The following is a 16,646-nucleotide window of genomic DNA, read 5'->3' as shown; positions in this document are numbered from 1 at the left end:
CCTATGACTGTATGGAAAGACTTAACAAAAGAACTAAAACCAGATATTGGGAAAATAAGGAAAGGATAAAGAGGAAAGAAAAGTCACTACCAGCTTACTCTGCCTGTTGCATGACACCTTGAGATCCTAACATTTCCACATACAGATATGGAAACAAAACAATATAGTTGGTAGGTTAAGTCAACTGAAGACAACTTTTTTTTTTTCCAACTCAGTGCAATTAACGGCCGGCAATTTTAAAAGTAAAAAGTACTTGTAAAGTGGTATGCATGTGTAAAGCAAGATAGATCACTGTTTACACAACAGCAACCAGCCTCATTCTTTTTCTGTATTTAAGCTAAAATCTGTGAAATCAATTGAGGCATTTTCTGTGAAATATTTTGTTAACATCTTTGTGGTATAGAATCCTAGAATACTTTTCAGAAGCAAAAGCCAAACTTAAAGCCTATTTTCCATGTACCCGACTTTTACTGCTAAGAGTTACAGAGTTAGCAGCTTTGATATGAGTTTTTTTAAAGTTGAAATTTTAAGTGGTAATTTAGCAAAAGTTTTAAATCTTGTCAGAACTGTAATAGCTGGTTATGGGAGAATGCAAAACACTGTAATCTTTTTTGTTTTAGTAAAAGACAAGTTTTAGCTCAAATATCCATTAACACTTCAGCAATTTTCAAATTGAATAGGGAAAAATATCCTCTTGCAAAAAAAAGAAAATGGACATTTTCAAATATAAGTGTTAAATAAGCCATAAACATACTATCTGGTATTTTAATAGGTAACTTCAAAAATAAGTCCATCATTAAAAGGCTGAAATGTAAAGTCTAAGTTTCACGTTGATCTTACAACTTGGTATTAAATCAAATGACAGTCCACTAGCGTTTGAAGTTTTTAGTCTTTGAAAAAGTTTTTCATTTTTATACACCATTGAGCATCCAAAGTAAAAATACCACCTGAAACTTCCATTAATTAACTTTAGTCTTAGATAACATCATGAAAAACTTGAGGCCTAGAAAAATGAGTTAAATTCACCAAAATTGGCAAACATGGGTAACTTTTACTTCAAAGATTATAGAGTAAATAAACAGATACATCTTTCAATTGGGCTTTCAAGCAATTATACAACAAATCATGTTCTTAGCAACATTACTATTTAAGACAGCAATGGATTCTCTTTACCTTTTACCTGTTGTTATCCACAATAGTGTTTCCAAAACTTCTGCACATTGTGCTTTTCATATCAAATTTTTATTAAAATCTTAGCTATTTTCTAAACGAATATCCTTTTTATTGGATTTTTTTCCCGATTACAAATGAAATTTAATTTTACATCTATAATTAGAAACAACACAGTGGGAACTGTACAAATTTAGGTCAAAATAAAAATATATGTATTTTGTGGTTTCATAAAACTTCATTTACTGTATTTTCAAAGAAAGCAGAAGTAACAGCAATATATGTAAAAGTAATGATTTAATGACTATAAGCAAGACAAAGCAATAGAATTGTGCTTCTTTTGCAGACTGAGGACAATGAAAGGTTTAGCTACAATTTTCCCATACAAACATGAAACAATATTCAGATAGAATAAACACCCTCACAAATAACTGATGGGTGATGAAAACACCAAGTTCGACCAAAGCAAAACATGAACTGCAAAATTTGGGGGGTTATTCATATTTTAAACTCAACATGCTCGCTCTAAAAATTAATACCTGTAGAAGCTCATAATAAATTGCTTCTATTTCCAGACATGAGAGGGCATATGCCATTGTTTCAAACTGTAAAAGCAACTCTTAAATTTGAAATTATGCTGTACCACATACTAAAATAATTTTAGATAAAATGCCTTTTTCCAGCAATTTGCTGATTTAAAAATTTGTTTTAGGATTATAGTGATCAATATGCATTTTAAAAACATTAATTTTATCATATGCAATGAGAAATAAAGATACTATTTCCAAATTACTTAAAATTTTTCTTTACTGCAACAGTATATTTTAAAAGTAAACATGTGTCACTAGAGTCAGTATTATGACTTGCCAATTGCTTCCAATGGAACAGACTTTAGAATTAGCTATCCACATTAAAAATATCCTATGCCAATAAGGCTCAAATGTAAGGTATCTGCAACGGTCGAACCAGTTGGGAGAATTTTAACAACCATTTCTGAGTGCATGAAACACAATATTTTCTTTATAGTATTTATAAATATATCATACAATACTGTTTCCTGTTATGTCATATACCAATATGGCATTGTACAACAAGCATAATGCCATCTGATTCTTACAAAAGCGAATCATTTAAACAAGTCAGTAAAATAAACGGTAGTACCCGCTTTTAGGCATACAGATTGTAAAACTGAAGTTTACTTTCCTTTGATCGGTTTTGCGTAGCAACAGAGAAGTAAAAATCAAACAGGAATCAAAATGGCTAAATATGCAAGAAATTGTTATTCACAGTGACATGGCTACATAGAATGCATTATTCTATGCATATTCTGTTTGTTGAATTTCCAGGTAAAAAGCACTTGTTTTCTACACGTTCACAAAACAGCTTAATAACAAGAACAATCAAGGAGAATGTAATGTAGGCGTTAGTTGAGATTAACAAACTATGGCCCAATGTTTATATCCACTGCAGTATATTTTCAAATCCAAACAACAGTTACAGAAACCATTTCATATCTTTCCTAACACACAGAAAAAAATCTTGCCTGCCTTCTCAGAAACCAATTATTTATAGGAACAATCTTTCTTTTCAATTAACGTCCGTATGAATATCACATCTAGTCCATCTTTTATAGCCAAATTTAATGTCACTACAAAAGAAAGCAAAGTGGACGATAGTCACATGTATTAGCATCTATAAAGCTGTAATGGCATGAAGATATCTATATAAATCAGGGGTTTAAAATTTTTTCCTTAACAGTCTCAGGCATCAACCAGATGAAGTTGCTGACGATCCATTTACTGACGATTTTCGAGGTCTATTGGCAAAAGAAGATTGGTGGTTACCGCTGGGGCTGTTGCTGGTTCCATTCATAGTACTGGAAATGTGAGGAAACTGAGGATGAGGAGACTGAACTGGAGTACTGGGGCTAGGCAAACAAGAAGAGGTGGAGGGAATACCTCCTGCTGGGCTGTTGGCCTTGTCACTCCCAGAGTCACTTTCCAGTTCTCCAGCATTTGTCAGTCCATCTCTCTGGTGACTGATCTTCATTCTTTTACAAGTAGGTCGAACTCTGTATTTCAAAGGAAGTGGACCATTCTACAATGTTAAAAGGAAAAAAAATCAGCCTTAACTCTTTAAATACAGTTTACTACAATAATCTGCAAGTATTACATACACTACTTACCCTTCTCCAGGTATAAATGTAGGCAATATCCATTAGTGTATAGTAATCCTTTAAAGGTTCCTCTTCATACATGACATCAATCTATTGAATAATAATATTTCAATTATTAAGTATCACAAAGAACAAAGGCAAATCTAGATTTTTTTGGTCATCTAAATATAATCCAAAATTGCTTTTTAAAAAACATTTTTTCCAAACATTTGGACAAGAAAGAATCCCTCTTGAAACCTCGAATGATGAAAAATATTTCTTGAAATTATTAAGGGATTTATTTTCACAGAATAAAACAGAATTCATACCAAACATTTTAAGAGATATTTCCAAATTAAGTGCTAAATTAATTTTAAAAAAATTTTTCTGTTGTTTTTGGGGTTCAGAATTCAAACAGAAAAAAGTCACTGAATTAAAAAAAAGAGAGAGAGATCTACATAAAATGCATGAAGGCTATAAAGTGGGTACCTGGAAAGTATTAGGTATGTCCATTTTACTTCTGAGAAACTTTCTTAGGTGCATCACAGTCATTGCTGCTGGGCATCGTAAATATCTTTTATCATTCACCTAAGTACATTTAGAAAAGTAACTTTTTTATTCTTAACTTTCAGGTTAAAAAAAGTTTCAATTAGATAGCCTGAATATGATAAAAGGTATCCTCAAAACTGGGATGTGACTAAATTCTCATCTATACTTTTGAGTTTACTACTTTTACAAATATTAAATGAACAGATTCCTAAATAAGGAAACTTCATCAAAACATTAAACATTTAAAATATTTTGTAAGAATAGTAATCACATAAAAAATAAATTGTATATATTATCAGATCAAATATAGGTCACTCTTGAACATCAAACATGACCATTTTCTTCTATCTGACAGCATCATCTGACCTCAGAATATTCTAAAGGGCAACATAAACTCATAAAATTTAGAATCTAAACAATATTTCTTTTATGTTTTTGTGACATGGAACCTACCTCCTCTTTAGATTTCTCCTTGTCTTTGTTTACTTTCCGATCCAATCTAAGAAATAGATAATTTATTAGTGGAAGAATGTTTCTAATAAACATCTGAGCATAAAACACATTTTCTAAAGAATTTACCTGTTCTGGTCAAAGAATTCAATGGATAAGCTTATTATTTCATCATCAGTTATAATTCTCTTGTCTTCATCTGCAACTTCTCCTCTATCTTCATTAGAACCATTGGCAGCTGTAAAGACATTTTGAAATTAAATATTCAAAAATTAAATATTTAATTAAATGTTATATGCACACGGGAGAATGGAAATGGTACTTTAGATTATATTTAATTTTAATGTTACTGAATAACAGGTTCTCTCTCCAAATAAAATATCTTCCCCCCTCCAAAGAGTTTACCATCAGCTGAAGGATGAGCTGCATAAAAATCCCTTCTTCTCTTCATTTCATCTAAAGGGGGAAAAAAGACTTAAACATTTGGTATACTAGATAAAACTACTATTTTTTTAAAGACTCATTTTTAAGTAAGCTACTCACTTTTGAAAAGCCCTGGAACTAATTTATATACAATATCTTGAAGAGTTTTATCTGACCTGAAAAAGAGTTAAGTTAGAAAAGTAAACTAATATGACAAAAACTAAAAATGTCCAGTTATAGATTCTTTGTTTTCAGTGCTATGGTATTTTATTTTATTGTGACACTGTTTGTAACGATGTCAATAAGATAACATTTATGAGAATAAAATTCTTTATATAAAAGCACTCTTTTAAATAAGCAGAAAAATATTTTATCTTATATTTAATAATAAATTCTTTCCCCTCTCAGAGTCATCACTAAATTAACTAATATGAAAGAATAAAGAGAGAATGGTAGCACTTTAAACACACTGACTCTTGTTTGAACTGATTTGGTTTTAACAAGATGGGTTTTTAAAATCTTAAAAATCACTGTATTGATACTGAACTTTGTTTCAAGTTAGTATTAACATGGCAAGAAATTAAGGGCTATCTTCCACAAAGGTGGGGATTTGAGGGTAAATTTTCTGTGAAGAAATAACTACGGTAACCATCACTAAATTATGCAATTCCAATAACAATTATAAACAACGATTTTAAACATTTTCCTACCTTATATTCAGTAGTGGTCTGGTTTTGTGAACTTGGACATCACAGATAGGACAATACTTGCTGGTCTCCAGGTAACGTACAATACACGTTTTACAGACTAGAAGTAGAAACACATTTTGTAAATTTAGAAATTATACACTAAATATTAAAATTAGTGTCAGAAACAGAGAACAAATAGTAGCAAAATGGTAAATTTCGAAAAGTATTTCCAATTAAATTAACTCATTATCCTGAGAACCTTATGCATTGCATACTTATATAATCTTTTACTAAGTAAATATTAACAAAAAGTCATTAAATGCAAGAGGAGAAAACGATTTCATCACTTTGTACCAACAATCTCAGAGACTGCAGAATTATCAGTAGTTTTTCTATTTCAGGACAAATATGACATAGATGACACACAAAAAAATCTAGAACTTTGTACTTACAGGAATGTAGACATTCTATTATGGTTGTGGCATCAATAAAATACCCTCCACAAAGAACACACATTAGGTGGGGATTTAGCTCAGTGATCTTGATTCTAGTTGTTCGATGCATTTCTGCTTGATAAAGGATCCTGCAAGACAGAAATGTTGGCCATAATTCACAGAAAGAGAATCGACATTGTCTCCAACTCCTAGAAACCATACACTCTGAAATGCTGAGCTCACATAAAACTCGTTTAATACTGTACAGCTAGTCTGTCCCAACATTTTCTACAGAAGAAATTTACTAATCAGACTTGAATCAATTCTACTGAAATGGTGAAAAAGGTTCCTACTAAAATAACTTGTGGTCCCTCAGGTCATTCCAGCAGAGAGAAGAAAAAGGTCTGGGGTGGGGGCTGGGAGCCAAGAGTACTCGGGTCTTTCTTCCATTTGTCCTCCAGCCTAGCAGCCCCACGGCTGCTGCAGACGCCACACAATCCCCGCAGATATTTGCCAACCACTAGGGCTTGTTCAGACTCTCCCAATTTACTGTAAAACTTTCCTATGGATCTTCAATCGAAAACCCGGGAGCATGCCCTGGCTTTCCAGGGGTTCCTGTTGTTTTAGGCGCTTCCAGAAACCAGAACCTGGCACGTTTTTCCTTAATACAAAGGGAAAACAAATTCTGCTCTATCTGCATCCCTGGCATTTCCGGAGCTGGGTGCCGGGACCGCAGCAGAAGCACCTCAAGTCGGCCTTGGGTTGGGGCCTGAGCGCACGGACGCCCGGGGGCCGGGATGCGAGGGGCGGATCTGGCGGCGCCCGGGGCTCAGTCTTGCTCCGGATTCGGAACTTGCCTCTGTGGGGGTTTCCATAGCAACTTACACTTACACTTGGCATCCGGCCACCGCTACAACTCCGCGCTGAGCCGGGCAGAGCCCGGAGCTTCGGCGGGTGTGCGGGCGGCCCCGCGGCAGCGGCGGCGGGAGGGCGCGGGGGAGGGGCCGGCGCGGCGCGGGGGCGGGGCCGGCGCGGGGGCGGGGTGGGGTGCGGGCGCTGCGGCGCGGGGGTGGGGCGGCCCCACGAGGCCCGCGGCGCTGGGGAGCTGAAGCCCAGCCTGCGGCTATTCCGCAGGCAGGCTGAAGGACCCCAGAGCCCGCGAGTGGTACATGAAAATGCAAACAGCACTCCGGGCCATTTCGCACACTCTTGGGGGCCTCTTTCCACGTCGACTTGGTGCGAAGAGCTTTCATATCTTGACTATTTCGGTCTGTCCTGTTAGCAATCGCTAGGTAAGAAATTCCACGAAGGGATCTTTTGAGAATTGCCAACTGTGCACTTAGCCCGAAACTGTCAGGGCTCAAATTGCAGAGATGTTCATTGAACTGAACCTCCTCAAAGCTTTCTTCTCTAATATGAACTTCTGTAGATTAGACGAGCGATATGAAGTTTCGGAAAGGATGAAAACTGAAATCTGTTTTACAAGAAGATAAGGAGCGGGCAAAGCCCTGTGTTTTATTTGAGTTATGCTGGAGGCAAGAAAAAGTACTTTCATCCGTACAATAGTGACAATATGTAAAGAACCACGTGACCAGCTCATTCCCAACGCTAAATCAACACCTTGTCAACCCAGAGCAACGACAGGAGAGAAAAACAAATATCATTTTCTCAGCCTAACCTCCATACAAACCCCCACACGGTGAAATGATATTCCCAACAGATATCATATATTATAAGGACACGGTGGGGAACTGTCAGCCACAATACACCAGCGGACAATCAGGGAAGTCAATTACTTCGTGTAATATTCTTGAAAAATACATTTCTTACCCCTACTTCATTCATTTCAGAACCTGAAATAAGACTAAGCTTCAAGATCTGTCTGAAGTACATTCTCAAAGCTGCCTTGAATAGGAGCTTGTGAAACTTGAAGATGTATCTGAGGTTTTAATTCATAAGAAATTTTAATGCAGAAGAGGGAAATACTAATCAACATACCTCAACAGCTGAAACTAAAAGCTTTAGAGTACTAAAAAACGGTAAAAACAAAACAAAGCCTCTTTTATGAAATTGCCTACAGTGGCAACCAGCAATTTCAACCATAAAACTTCATGTATGGCTCTTCAGTTACCTTTGAGTTACTTGCTTAGAAGAATATTGTCAACATATTGATATAAATCTAAGTAGGGTTGCAAAGGAGTTGTGGATGGAGCAGTGTGTCCCTAAAGAGTAGCAATAGTTAAATCCATTGTACTTGGTGATTAAAGACAAGCCTCTTGGTTCTTAAAGGAAACTCTCCTTGTGACACCACAGGATCTTTCCTAGAAAGATAGTTAGCTAGGTGATACTTTTGTCTGCCTATGAATACATATCACACTAACGCCACAGATCACGAAGTTTAGGTTAGGGGCTTCAATAAAAAGAGCTGCCTTTACTTCTCTATTTTACAGAAAACCAACACAAGACAAACAAATATTAACACAGAAAACAATCAGACTTCAGTGAGGGGTAATCTACTGGTTGGGTTTGAACATTTAAGTCCCATGTACTTGACCAAAACCCTTTCAAAATTCATCTTAAGTCCTAATTCACACAACTGCTCTACCTCAGTTCAGAAGAATTTGGCCACACCCCTACTGTCATTTATAATGCTAGTAAGTACCACTTTGTTACATATATAAAAATCAGTTCTTTGTCTTTTTATACCGTTTGCAAGTACTGGCAGCTTAATGAAGACTTTGAAAATGTTTGACATGCTGATAAGATTTAAGAAATATTCTCACCTTAAAAATGGAAAACTTCTAGGTCCCAACACAGAAACTTCCAGTCAAGCAAGCAAAAATGCACCAAACATATAATGGTAAAAATATTTAATAATTAAAACTTGCCATTATAGCATACTTAGTTGGGGCTGTGTTTCCTTGGAGGCCTAACACCACTAATGTCAAAATGAAGGAAAACAGAAGCAAGTTCTTATGTTAACAATCAACTTGATATTGCAATCTAAGAAATGCAAATGAACGCCACAACCCCACTTGTGGCTTACAGCCCAACACAAGTATGGGTGAAGCAGGGGTTAACTTGACTCCTAGAAAGAATTTTGCCTATGTGGGCACTTAATGCACATCCAACAACTTGGAGGCAGAGTATTAATGGATTTATCAAATACAATTAAGTGCTCGATTTTCTTACAAAAGTGTGTGTGTGTGCATACACATACACACACAGAGTGACTTTTATATGGCTTTAAAGATCCTGTTACTCAGGCATATAACTTGCACAGGTAGGTTATTTCAAACACCTTTGCATTCTGGGGCAGAAGTATGGGAATGAACTCAAGTATTAAAAAATTTATATATTTGCTCATAAAAATCAACCTTTAAGGGATTCTGATTAATCTACTTAAAATAAAACTCGAATGTTAACATAGTCTCATAAGTTGTACATACCGTAAACAATTTGCATCCTTAAATTTCAAGTGTTTAATGAAGCTTATAATGTGTTTCTAGAACTTGGGGGTTAAGGTTCCTATGAAATATAGGTTGAACTACTCATAACATTCCAGATACCACCAACGTACACTTGGATTTGGATAAATAAATATGCCCAGAATTTTGCCTACTTTAAGGGAAGGGGTTAATGCATGCTTCTCTTTCAAATATTGAACCGTGACCACTAAGCCCACTAAATCCTTTTATTGCAATTGGGAATGATCACAGTCTCTCTAGTTGTTTACTTCCAATTATTAACTGTAAATCTCTAGGAAAAAGATCATGTTTTATCGCTGTCAAACCCAAGAGACTGCGTAATCACAGTCAACTTTTTAGTGCTTCTTTTCCAGGCATCTCTTTTACTATATGACCTATGCTGACATTTAGCAAAATCTACAAAGTGCAGTGGACTTAAGTTGTGGTTGTAAATGCGCCCCATAATAGAGGGTGAGAGAAAAATTGTCTCCAAAAGAGAGAAAAGAAGAAGAAAAAGAAGCTTCAAAGAAAGGAAACCTCCTGCAAGACTAACGTCCAGTCACCATCATCACTCCAAAAAAAAGCTCCAAATTTGAAATACACGTGTCTCGGTGAGCATGTCCCAAGTGATGTTTAGAGAACTTACTCTAGGCAACCAATAAATAACACCTTGAAAACTTTACCATTTTAAACGCAAATGCAGGAGACCTTAGAAACAACTGGGAACCGCCATCTTACAAGCCATCCAATCTCACACAAGTGTCCCTCCAACTTAAGTTAATAACATTTTTGTTTGGGCTCTCCCCAGTCTAACATCCACCTTGGCGGGACCGCTGCCCCCCACGCAACCCGTCCCTATAAAATGGGGGCGTTCTCTGGATGTTCAAACCCCTCAAAAGCCTTTTCTTCGGGAGAGGAGGGAAGCCACTTGACCCAAGCAGCTCCCGATTTCAGGAACCCGTCCCCGTTTCATCAAAATCTACCTCTCAACAAAGGGCGCCGTGGCCGCGAGAGCCGCAGAGGCTGCAAACAGAAGTGTTCTTCTCGGGGGCCATGCGCGTCGCGAGGGTGTAGAGGGGCGCTCGGGGGAGAAAGGAACTAAAACGTGGGGCCGCGCGCGGCGCGTCCGGGGCTGAGCGGGCGGCGGCTGGAGCGGCGCCGAGCCCGGCTGGCGGCGGCGGCGGCGGCGCGGCGCGGGCTGCGGGTCGGTCCCGGCGCCGCGGGAGTCGGCGGGCGACGCGGGCGCGCGCTCGCGGGCGCGGGCGGCGCGCGGGGCCGGGCGGCGCGCGGGGCGGGCGGGCGGCGGCGCGGGGCTCGGCGCCCACGCTGTCAGCGCCCTCCCGGCCGGCGGGGCGAGGCGGGGGGGGCCGCTCCCCGTCCACCCGCGGTCGGCCCGAGCCCCGCGCGGCCCCCGGCGGCCCCCGGCCCCGGCCCGGGGGCGCCTGGCCTCCTACGTACCCAGAAGAAGCAGCTGGCGAGAGGCGATCGAAGCGGGCGGAAAAGACAATGAAAGTTAAAAGTCGTTCAGCAGAAAATGAATGCGAGCCAAGCGGCCATCTTGAAGCGAGCTGCAGACGCCGCTGTCAATGGGCAACGAGCGCAGCCGAGAGGAGCCGCGGCCGCGGCGCTCGGCTCATGCCGCCTCCCGAGCCCGGCCTCCTCCTCCGCCTCCGCCTCGGCCTCCTCCTCCTCCGCCTCGGCCTCCTCCTCCGGGGCCTCCAACGCCTCCTCCTCCGGGGCCTCCTCCTCCTCCTCCTCGGCCGCCGCCGCCGCCGCCTCCCGCTCCGCACTCGGGGGAGGGAGCGCGCGGAGGGGGCGCGATCAGTATTATTCTGCGGGGCTGGGAGGTGTTTCTAATCCGGATCGGGGCTCCCTCGCCAACATCCCCATTGTCTCGCCCCGATCTCTGCCTTTAATACTACGATTATTATTTCATAGTTGCTGTGGGGGGGGAGGGTGGGGGTGTGTGTGCGTGCGGAGAGGCGGGGGGAGGAGGAAGGATGAGAGGGGGAGGGAGGGTGGAAAAAAATGCACCGCTGAAGGCAGAGTGGAAAACTGACACCGGCTCCAAAATGGCTCAGAGTCCGCCCGCCCTCCCCCCCGCCGCCCCCACCGGGTCACGTGCTCCCCCTCATTCCTTAAGGGCGGCCTGGGAATTAGTGTCGGTGTAGTCGGGCCCGCGGCCGCCCCCTCCCCTCGGAGCAGCGCGACCCAGCACCCTCCCCCTCGCTCTGCGCGGCGGCGGCTGCGGCGGCGCTGGTGCGGCTGCGGAGACATTTCTCCACAACGCCACACGCGCCACCCTGCTCTCGGCGCGGGCATCGCTCCGGCCCCGCACGCCGCTCAGCCCACAGCCCCCCCGCCGTTATTTCTTTCTTTCTGCCGTCCGCCTCCTTCCGCGGCGCACACGTCCACCGGCTCCCGCCAAGGAGAGCACGGGCCACCGCCCCCACGGGCTGCGGCCCAGACTCCGGCGCCGCCGCGCGGAACCTGCGCCCGAGTTGGGCTCGCGGAAACAACAGCGCCCGCCCCTGTCTTCCCGCTGCCGCGCCAGCCCCTTACTTCGCCCGTCCGCCAGCGGCCGAGGCGGGGCGCGCGCGGGCAGCCGCTCGCTCCGGGCAGGGGCTCCGCGCGGGGGCTGGCGGGGCCCGGCCTCGGGAGCCCCACGGGCGAGGCTCCGGTTGCGGACGAGCCCTCCGGCTCAGGTAACGGGACGGGCCAGCTCCCCGCCGCGGGCCGACCGCGCCCGAGTCCCAAGTCCCGAAGCTGGGGTTTTCAACAAACCCCGGAGTTCGCATCCTTCCCACTGTGGTTAACTTTAATCCACAGAAAATCGATCGTTAAAAGTTAACGCTGATCGTTCTATATCTTCAGAGTAATAATTGATACACAAACTCACATCCAAACAAACGCTCGCCAGTTTTGGTGGGAACTCATTTATTCAGTGTAAATGCTATTTCCTTTTAGAAGTCTTGAAAAAAGATAAAAATGGGATGAATGTACAGTTAACACTAAAGACTCAAACACTTAGGCAGAATTTAACTTTCGCAAAAGCAAAATGTGTCAAAATTGAGTGTCATCAATCCAAAAGGAATTTTTTTTTTTCTATTGAAAAGGAAGACATTCAGCTTGCACAAATGACGGTTCGGCCGACGGCAAGGCGTTCCTGGTCCTCTTCTAGACCCGGGCAGATCGCTAACTTCCCCAAGTTACAATTGACTTGCTCTTTCCATGCTTTTCGAAGCATCTTTAAGTTTCCCCACTAAGTCCTAAAAGACGTATATAATGCCACGTTTGTTAGGATAAAACACGGGAAAGAAGTATCCAAGTTTGAGAAAGATGCAAGAAAAAGTCGGAAGACTCTTTCTAAATAAGTTAAAATTCACGAGGTTATTAACCTTTGACAAACCATTATGGTTCAAAAGAAGGTTTTCCTCTAAAACAGCTCATCTTCAAATCGGCTACTTGTCCTCAGATTTGAAATACGATTTCTAAGTGAATCTTAGGCAAGGTATATCTAAATTAAACTTCTCAAGTTATCTAACAAAGATGATGTCTGTATTCACATTTTCTGAAAGTTTAAAGTTTGATTAATGGTTACATTAAAACTCTGCAGGAGATGCCTTTTGGAAAATTTAATTTCATCAAAATTTCAAGCAATGATCTTCCTTTTTTTTAAGTGGTGAGAAATAAATTCGTTGTCATGTCCACCAATTAATGTAGTTTTGAATTTCCCCAGTCTTACACTGGCAATGTAAACGGTTCCCCCTTTATAAAAAGTCATTTAAAACCACTGTTTAAAAAATCCCATTTTGAAAGTTTAATTCAGTGTCTGAAAGCAAAAGAGACATTTTCAAAGCCATGCTCTTAATTTTGCTTGGTCCTATTGGATCAAACTCATCAAAAATAGAAGGAAATTACACTCAACACTACACTTCAGAAGTTTATTTTAATCGGTGGGAACAGCAAATATAGATCAATTCTGTTAGTGACATCTTAATTTCAAAAGTGAAGCCTATGTTAAAATATTGCTTTTGAAGTCCCTTTCCCATTAAATCCTTAAACAATCTTCATTATCTACTGACAGATGGTTAGATTATTTTTCTTTTGAACTTTCTAAAAGTATAATTCTCCAAGATCTATAAAAAGATAGGCATATTCACAGATCCTAATACTGTACCTGTAATTGTTCCATGTTGCAACTAAAGCTAATCTCTGGGTGGGATCGGGAATCAATGTTCTAGGGAAGAAAAAAATGCCGATTATTTCAATCAAGGAACTTTAAATTCCATTACACATTTAATTTTAGTCGGGGCTTACGTATAAATACCTCTACATTTAAGGTCACCAAATATGCAGGTCTGTACATCTTATGAAGTTGATTTGTCTGAAATAACAACACATACATTTCAGCATTTAACTGTATTTCTTTTAAGTTTCCTATATAACCCTAGAGAACAGCTAAACTTTACCTTTATCTGATATTCCAAACGCCAAGAAACATCAGTTATATGAGGCAGAGATCTTCCTATACTGAAAGATACAATGATAATTTTATACACAATATCTACAGAAAACTTACAGTATTTTTCTTTACTAAGAATGGTGTCTACCTTCCAACCCCTCCCCCCAATTTTAATCCATTGTGAATTTAGAACATTGTTAAACTTTATTTTCAAGTTCGCAATAATAAAAGAGCATTTAAAAAATTATCTCAATAAACTTTATCTTTAAAAACATTGGCTTAACTTCAATTGTTTCACTTGCCCTTTGGCCCCTTTTCTTTTGGTCAAGATCCCTGTTTTTTGCCCTGTTTTGTTTCACACCAGCACTCTCCATTTATATCTGCAAGTGAAAAGTGGCTCAACTTGACACATTATACAGTACCTACCTTCCCAGTAGGATTTCTAGGGAATTCTCATTATTCTGGAGGGTGAAAAAAAAAAGAAAGAAAACACATCTTTGCAAACAAAGTAGAAGAAAAATAGTAATTGTTAATTTAAAAAATGAGAAGTAACCTGATATTCCGTGCAAAACAGTTCTATTCGCTCTCTATCAAATTTACAGTCTTCTAGATAAGTGCTAAAGTAAAAAAAGAAGCAAAAATTTAGTTACTATTTTAGAACCTGAAATTCGAATCATAAAGGTACTATTTGATAATGTATGGAATTTAAATAAATCCTGTACCTTAGAGTTGACTTGTCAGCTCTTTGCTTTCCTGCTTCCAGTATGTAAGTTGCAGCTGCTGCATGACAATGTTTTAACACTACTGGGTCGATATGTTTCAAGTCTGGGTGATCTAAAATAAATTAATTGCCAGTGATGCCTGTGATTCTTTATAGTCATGTTTCCTAAAAGGATATTTTAATTTGGGTAAAACCCCCTTTAACAAGATAACAGAATTCCACTGTAAGGACTAGCAATTAAGTAAATGAGAGATGAGCAACAAGGTCAATGGCAGAATAAAGAACACATATCAACAATTCTGTTTCTTGGTCTCAATTCCTTTCTTTGATTTTGCCTTAATATTTTTACTGCTTTTTAAAATTACAGTACCAAAGTAAAAATACCTACACAGTGGTCATTCTAACACTGGATGGAATAAATTCAGAGGAAAATAAGAAGATAAATATTTTACATTGTGTAAATTTAATAAACGTTCCCTCTAAAGACTGATTGATTTTAGGGTAAATGGCTCCATGGACATTAATACATCAAGGGAGGGGAGAGCACCCGTTCGGAATATTAAATATAATTTTCAAAATATTTTCAGGTTTTTGACAGCCATTCTTTTTTTGAGATTAACGCAGGTGGAGCTATTTTCGTTTAAAGAACTTCCACTTTCATACTTTTTGTACAAGTATTTAGTTCATGAAACTACAGAAAAAAACCAAAAATTTGAATTGTTGGGATATTTATATTTAGGAAAATTATCTAAAAGCGACTTGTCTTTTAAGATATGCTTTCAATCCATGCAAACACCGCACTCTACCATTGACAGAACTACTTTAAAGGGACTCGCTTCCTGGTAACTGATGCCGAACAATACATTATGCACCATATTTTAAGGTTCTAGGTGTGGAACCTGTGCAAAACAAACTGAACTAGAGTGTTGGAGTGATCATAAGAACTTGAATTATTTTCTAAATTGGAAAATGCCAACACTATTCGACCTAGCAATTACTTTAGAAACAGACCTTTAAAACCTTTGCTAGCCTAGCACTGAAAGCTTGAATTGCCAGGGAGCTCGCCGGCGGAAGTCCAAGTGTCAAACAGCTTTTGCCTCAGACCAGGCTGGAAACCTTAGATGTTTAGGCCACAAACAAGTCTTGAACACGGGCTTTACAAAGGAACAAAGAGCCTGGGACGGGAAATCAGGAGAGGAACGTGTACTGGCTATGTGCAGGTGCCAAATGGGGACAGAACAATGCTCGGGGTCCGCTCTGGGTTCTAGCAGAGCCACATCGCCTCACTCCGTCCGGAGCGAAGGGCAAAGCCCGGAGAGACTTCCTCTTCCCGGGGCTTTCCCCGTCTCGCTCGGTCTCGCTTGGTCTAGCTGCTCTCTTCCGAGCGCCCCTCTACCCAGGCCGATCCAGCTCAGAGTTGAGCGGCTTACCTAACACGGCCTCGTCCGCCTGGGCGTCCAGCAGGCTCTGGAAAGTCGCCCGGAGGAGAAGCGTGAAGGCGTTGAAGTCAAAGGAGCCGGGATCGGCCAGCATCTGGAAGCCTTTCTGCACGAACTCCGAGAGCTCCATTGTGAGCGCGCTGTGACCTTCGACACGCGCACCACGTGATACGCGCCGCGCGCTCAGCTGATGCGGCCGCGCGCGCACGCGGCTCGGGGCGGCAGCGCGGGCTGCGGGCCTCCCCTCCCGGGGCCTCCCCCGCGGCCGCCGGGTCGGCGCCCTAGCACTCGCCCGCACTCGCCCGCACCCCCCACCGCCCGCGCCCCGCCACCCGCCGCCGCTTCCTTCTGCGCCAGCCGCAGGAGCTGCCAAGCCTGTGCGAGAGGGGCGGCCCCGGGCGCTTTGTGGACGCGCTGAGTGCTTTCTCTTTCCCTCGGTGCCCACCTAGGACTGTCACCAGCTCCTGCGGGGCTCCGCGGCCGCGCTCCCTGAAAGACCCCCTTGGGAAGTGGTGGAAGGTGTCAGGATCGCGGACCCCCCTTCCCCGAAAATACGCCTTCCCCGCCCACCACTCAGCGCGACAGCCTGCGGGAAGCTCCAATTTAAGGCAACCGGTTGTTATTTAGTTTGGGGGGGTTCTTTTATTCAGCAGCTTAACTCCCCAGCATTGCCCTTTTGTGAGT

The 16,646-nt window shown here is 41.5% G+C and overlaps 2 protein-coding genes across 6 annotated transcripts; both read right to left on the bottom strand.

Moving 5' to 3' along the window:
- Positions 1 to 1,016: 1,016 nt before the first annotated feature.
- Positions 1,017 to 11,386, bottom strand: BMI1 (BMI1 proto-oncogene, polycomb ring finger). 5 transcript variants are annotated; one of them, XM_039877552.1, is made up of 10 exons: positions 10,796 to 11,386; positions 5,889 to 6,019; positions 5,458 to 5,554; positions 4,868 to 4,923; positions 4,730 to 4,780; positions 4,454 to 4,562; positions 4,328 to 4,373; positions 3,815 to 3,913; positions 3,356 to 3,436; positions 1,227 to 3,267 (listed from the first exon to the last, which is right to left on the bottom strand). In XM_039877552.1, exons 2-10 carry the CDS (start codon positions 5,998 to 6,000, stop codon positions 2,938 to 2,940), a joined length of 981 nt encoding a protein of 326 aa, XP_039733486.1. In that variant the 5' UTR covers positions 6,001 to 6,019; positions 10,796 to 11,386; the 3' UTR covers positions 1,227 to 2,937. The 5 variants fall into 5 exon arrangements, with proteins under 5 accessions (XP_039733491.1, XP_039733486.1, XP_039733487.1 ...); XM_039877553.1 differs by lacking the exon at positions 10,796 to 11,386 and adding an exon at positions 10,321 to 10,463 and having other exon boundaries at positions 2,432 to 3,267; XM_039877554.1 differs by lacking the exon at positions 10,796 to 11,386 and adding an exon at positions 6,762 to 6,854 and having other exon boundaries at positions 2,432 to 3,267.
- Positions 11,387 to 12,253: 867 nt separating this feature from the next.
- COMMD3 (COMM domain containing 3) lies at positions 12,254 to 16,139 on the bottom strand. Its single transcript, XM_039877558.1, has 8 exons — positions 15,954 to 16,139; positions 14,525 to 14,636; positions 14,356 to 14,419; positions 14,229 to 14,263; positions 13,810 to 13,870; positions 13,668 to 13,724; positions 13,518 to 13,577; positions 12,254 to 12,606 (listed from the first exon to the last, which is right to left on the bottom strand). The coding sequence occupies exons 1-8, from the start codon at positions 16,090 to 16,092 to the stop codon at positions 12,547 to 12,549; spliced, it is 588 nt and encodes a 195-aa protein (XP_039733492.1). The 5' UTR covers positions 16,093 to 16,139; the 3' UTR covers positions 12,254 to 12,546.
- Between the last annotated feature and the right edge of the window lie 507 nt (positions 16,140 to 16,646).

This window comes from Pteropus medius, unplaced genomic scaffold, assembly GCF_902729225.1.
Source record: "Pteropus medius unplaced genomic scaffold, Ma_sr-lr_union100, whole genome shotgun sequence".
Lineage (NCBI taxonomy): Eukaryota > Metazoa > Chordata > Mammalia > Chiroptera > Pteropodidae > Pteropus > Pteropus medius.
Note: the sequence above shows the minus strand (reverse complement) of the source record. Positions and strands in the feature narration are given on the sequence as shown.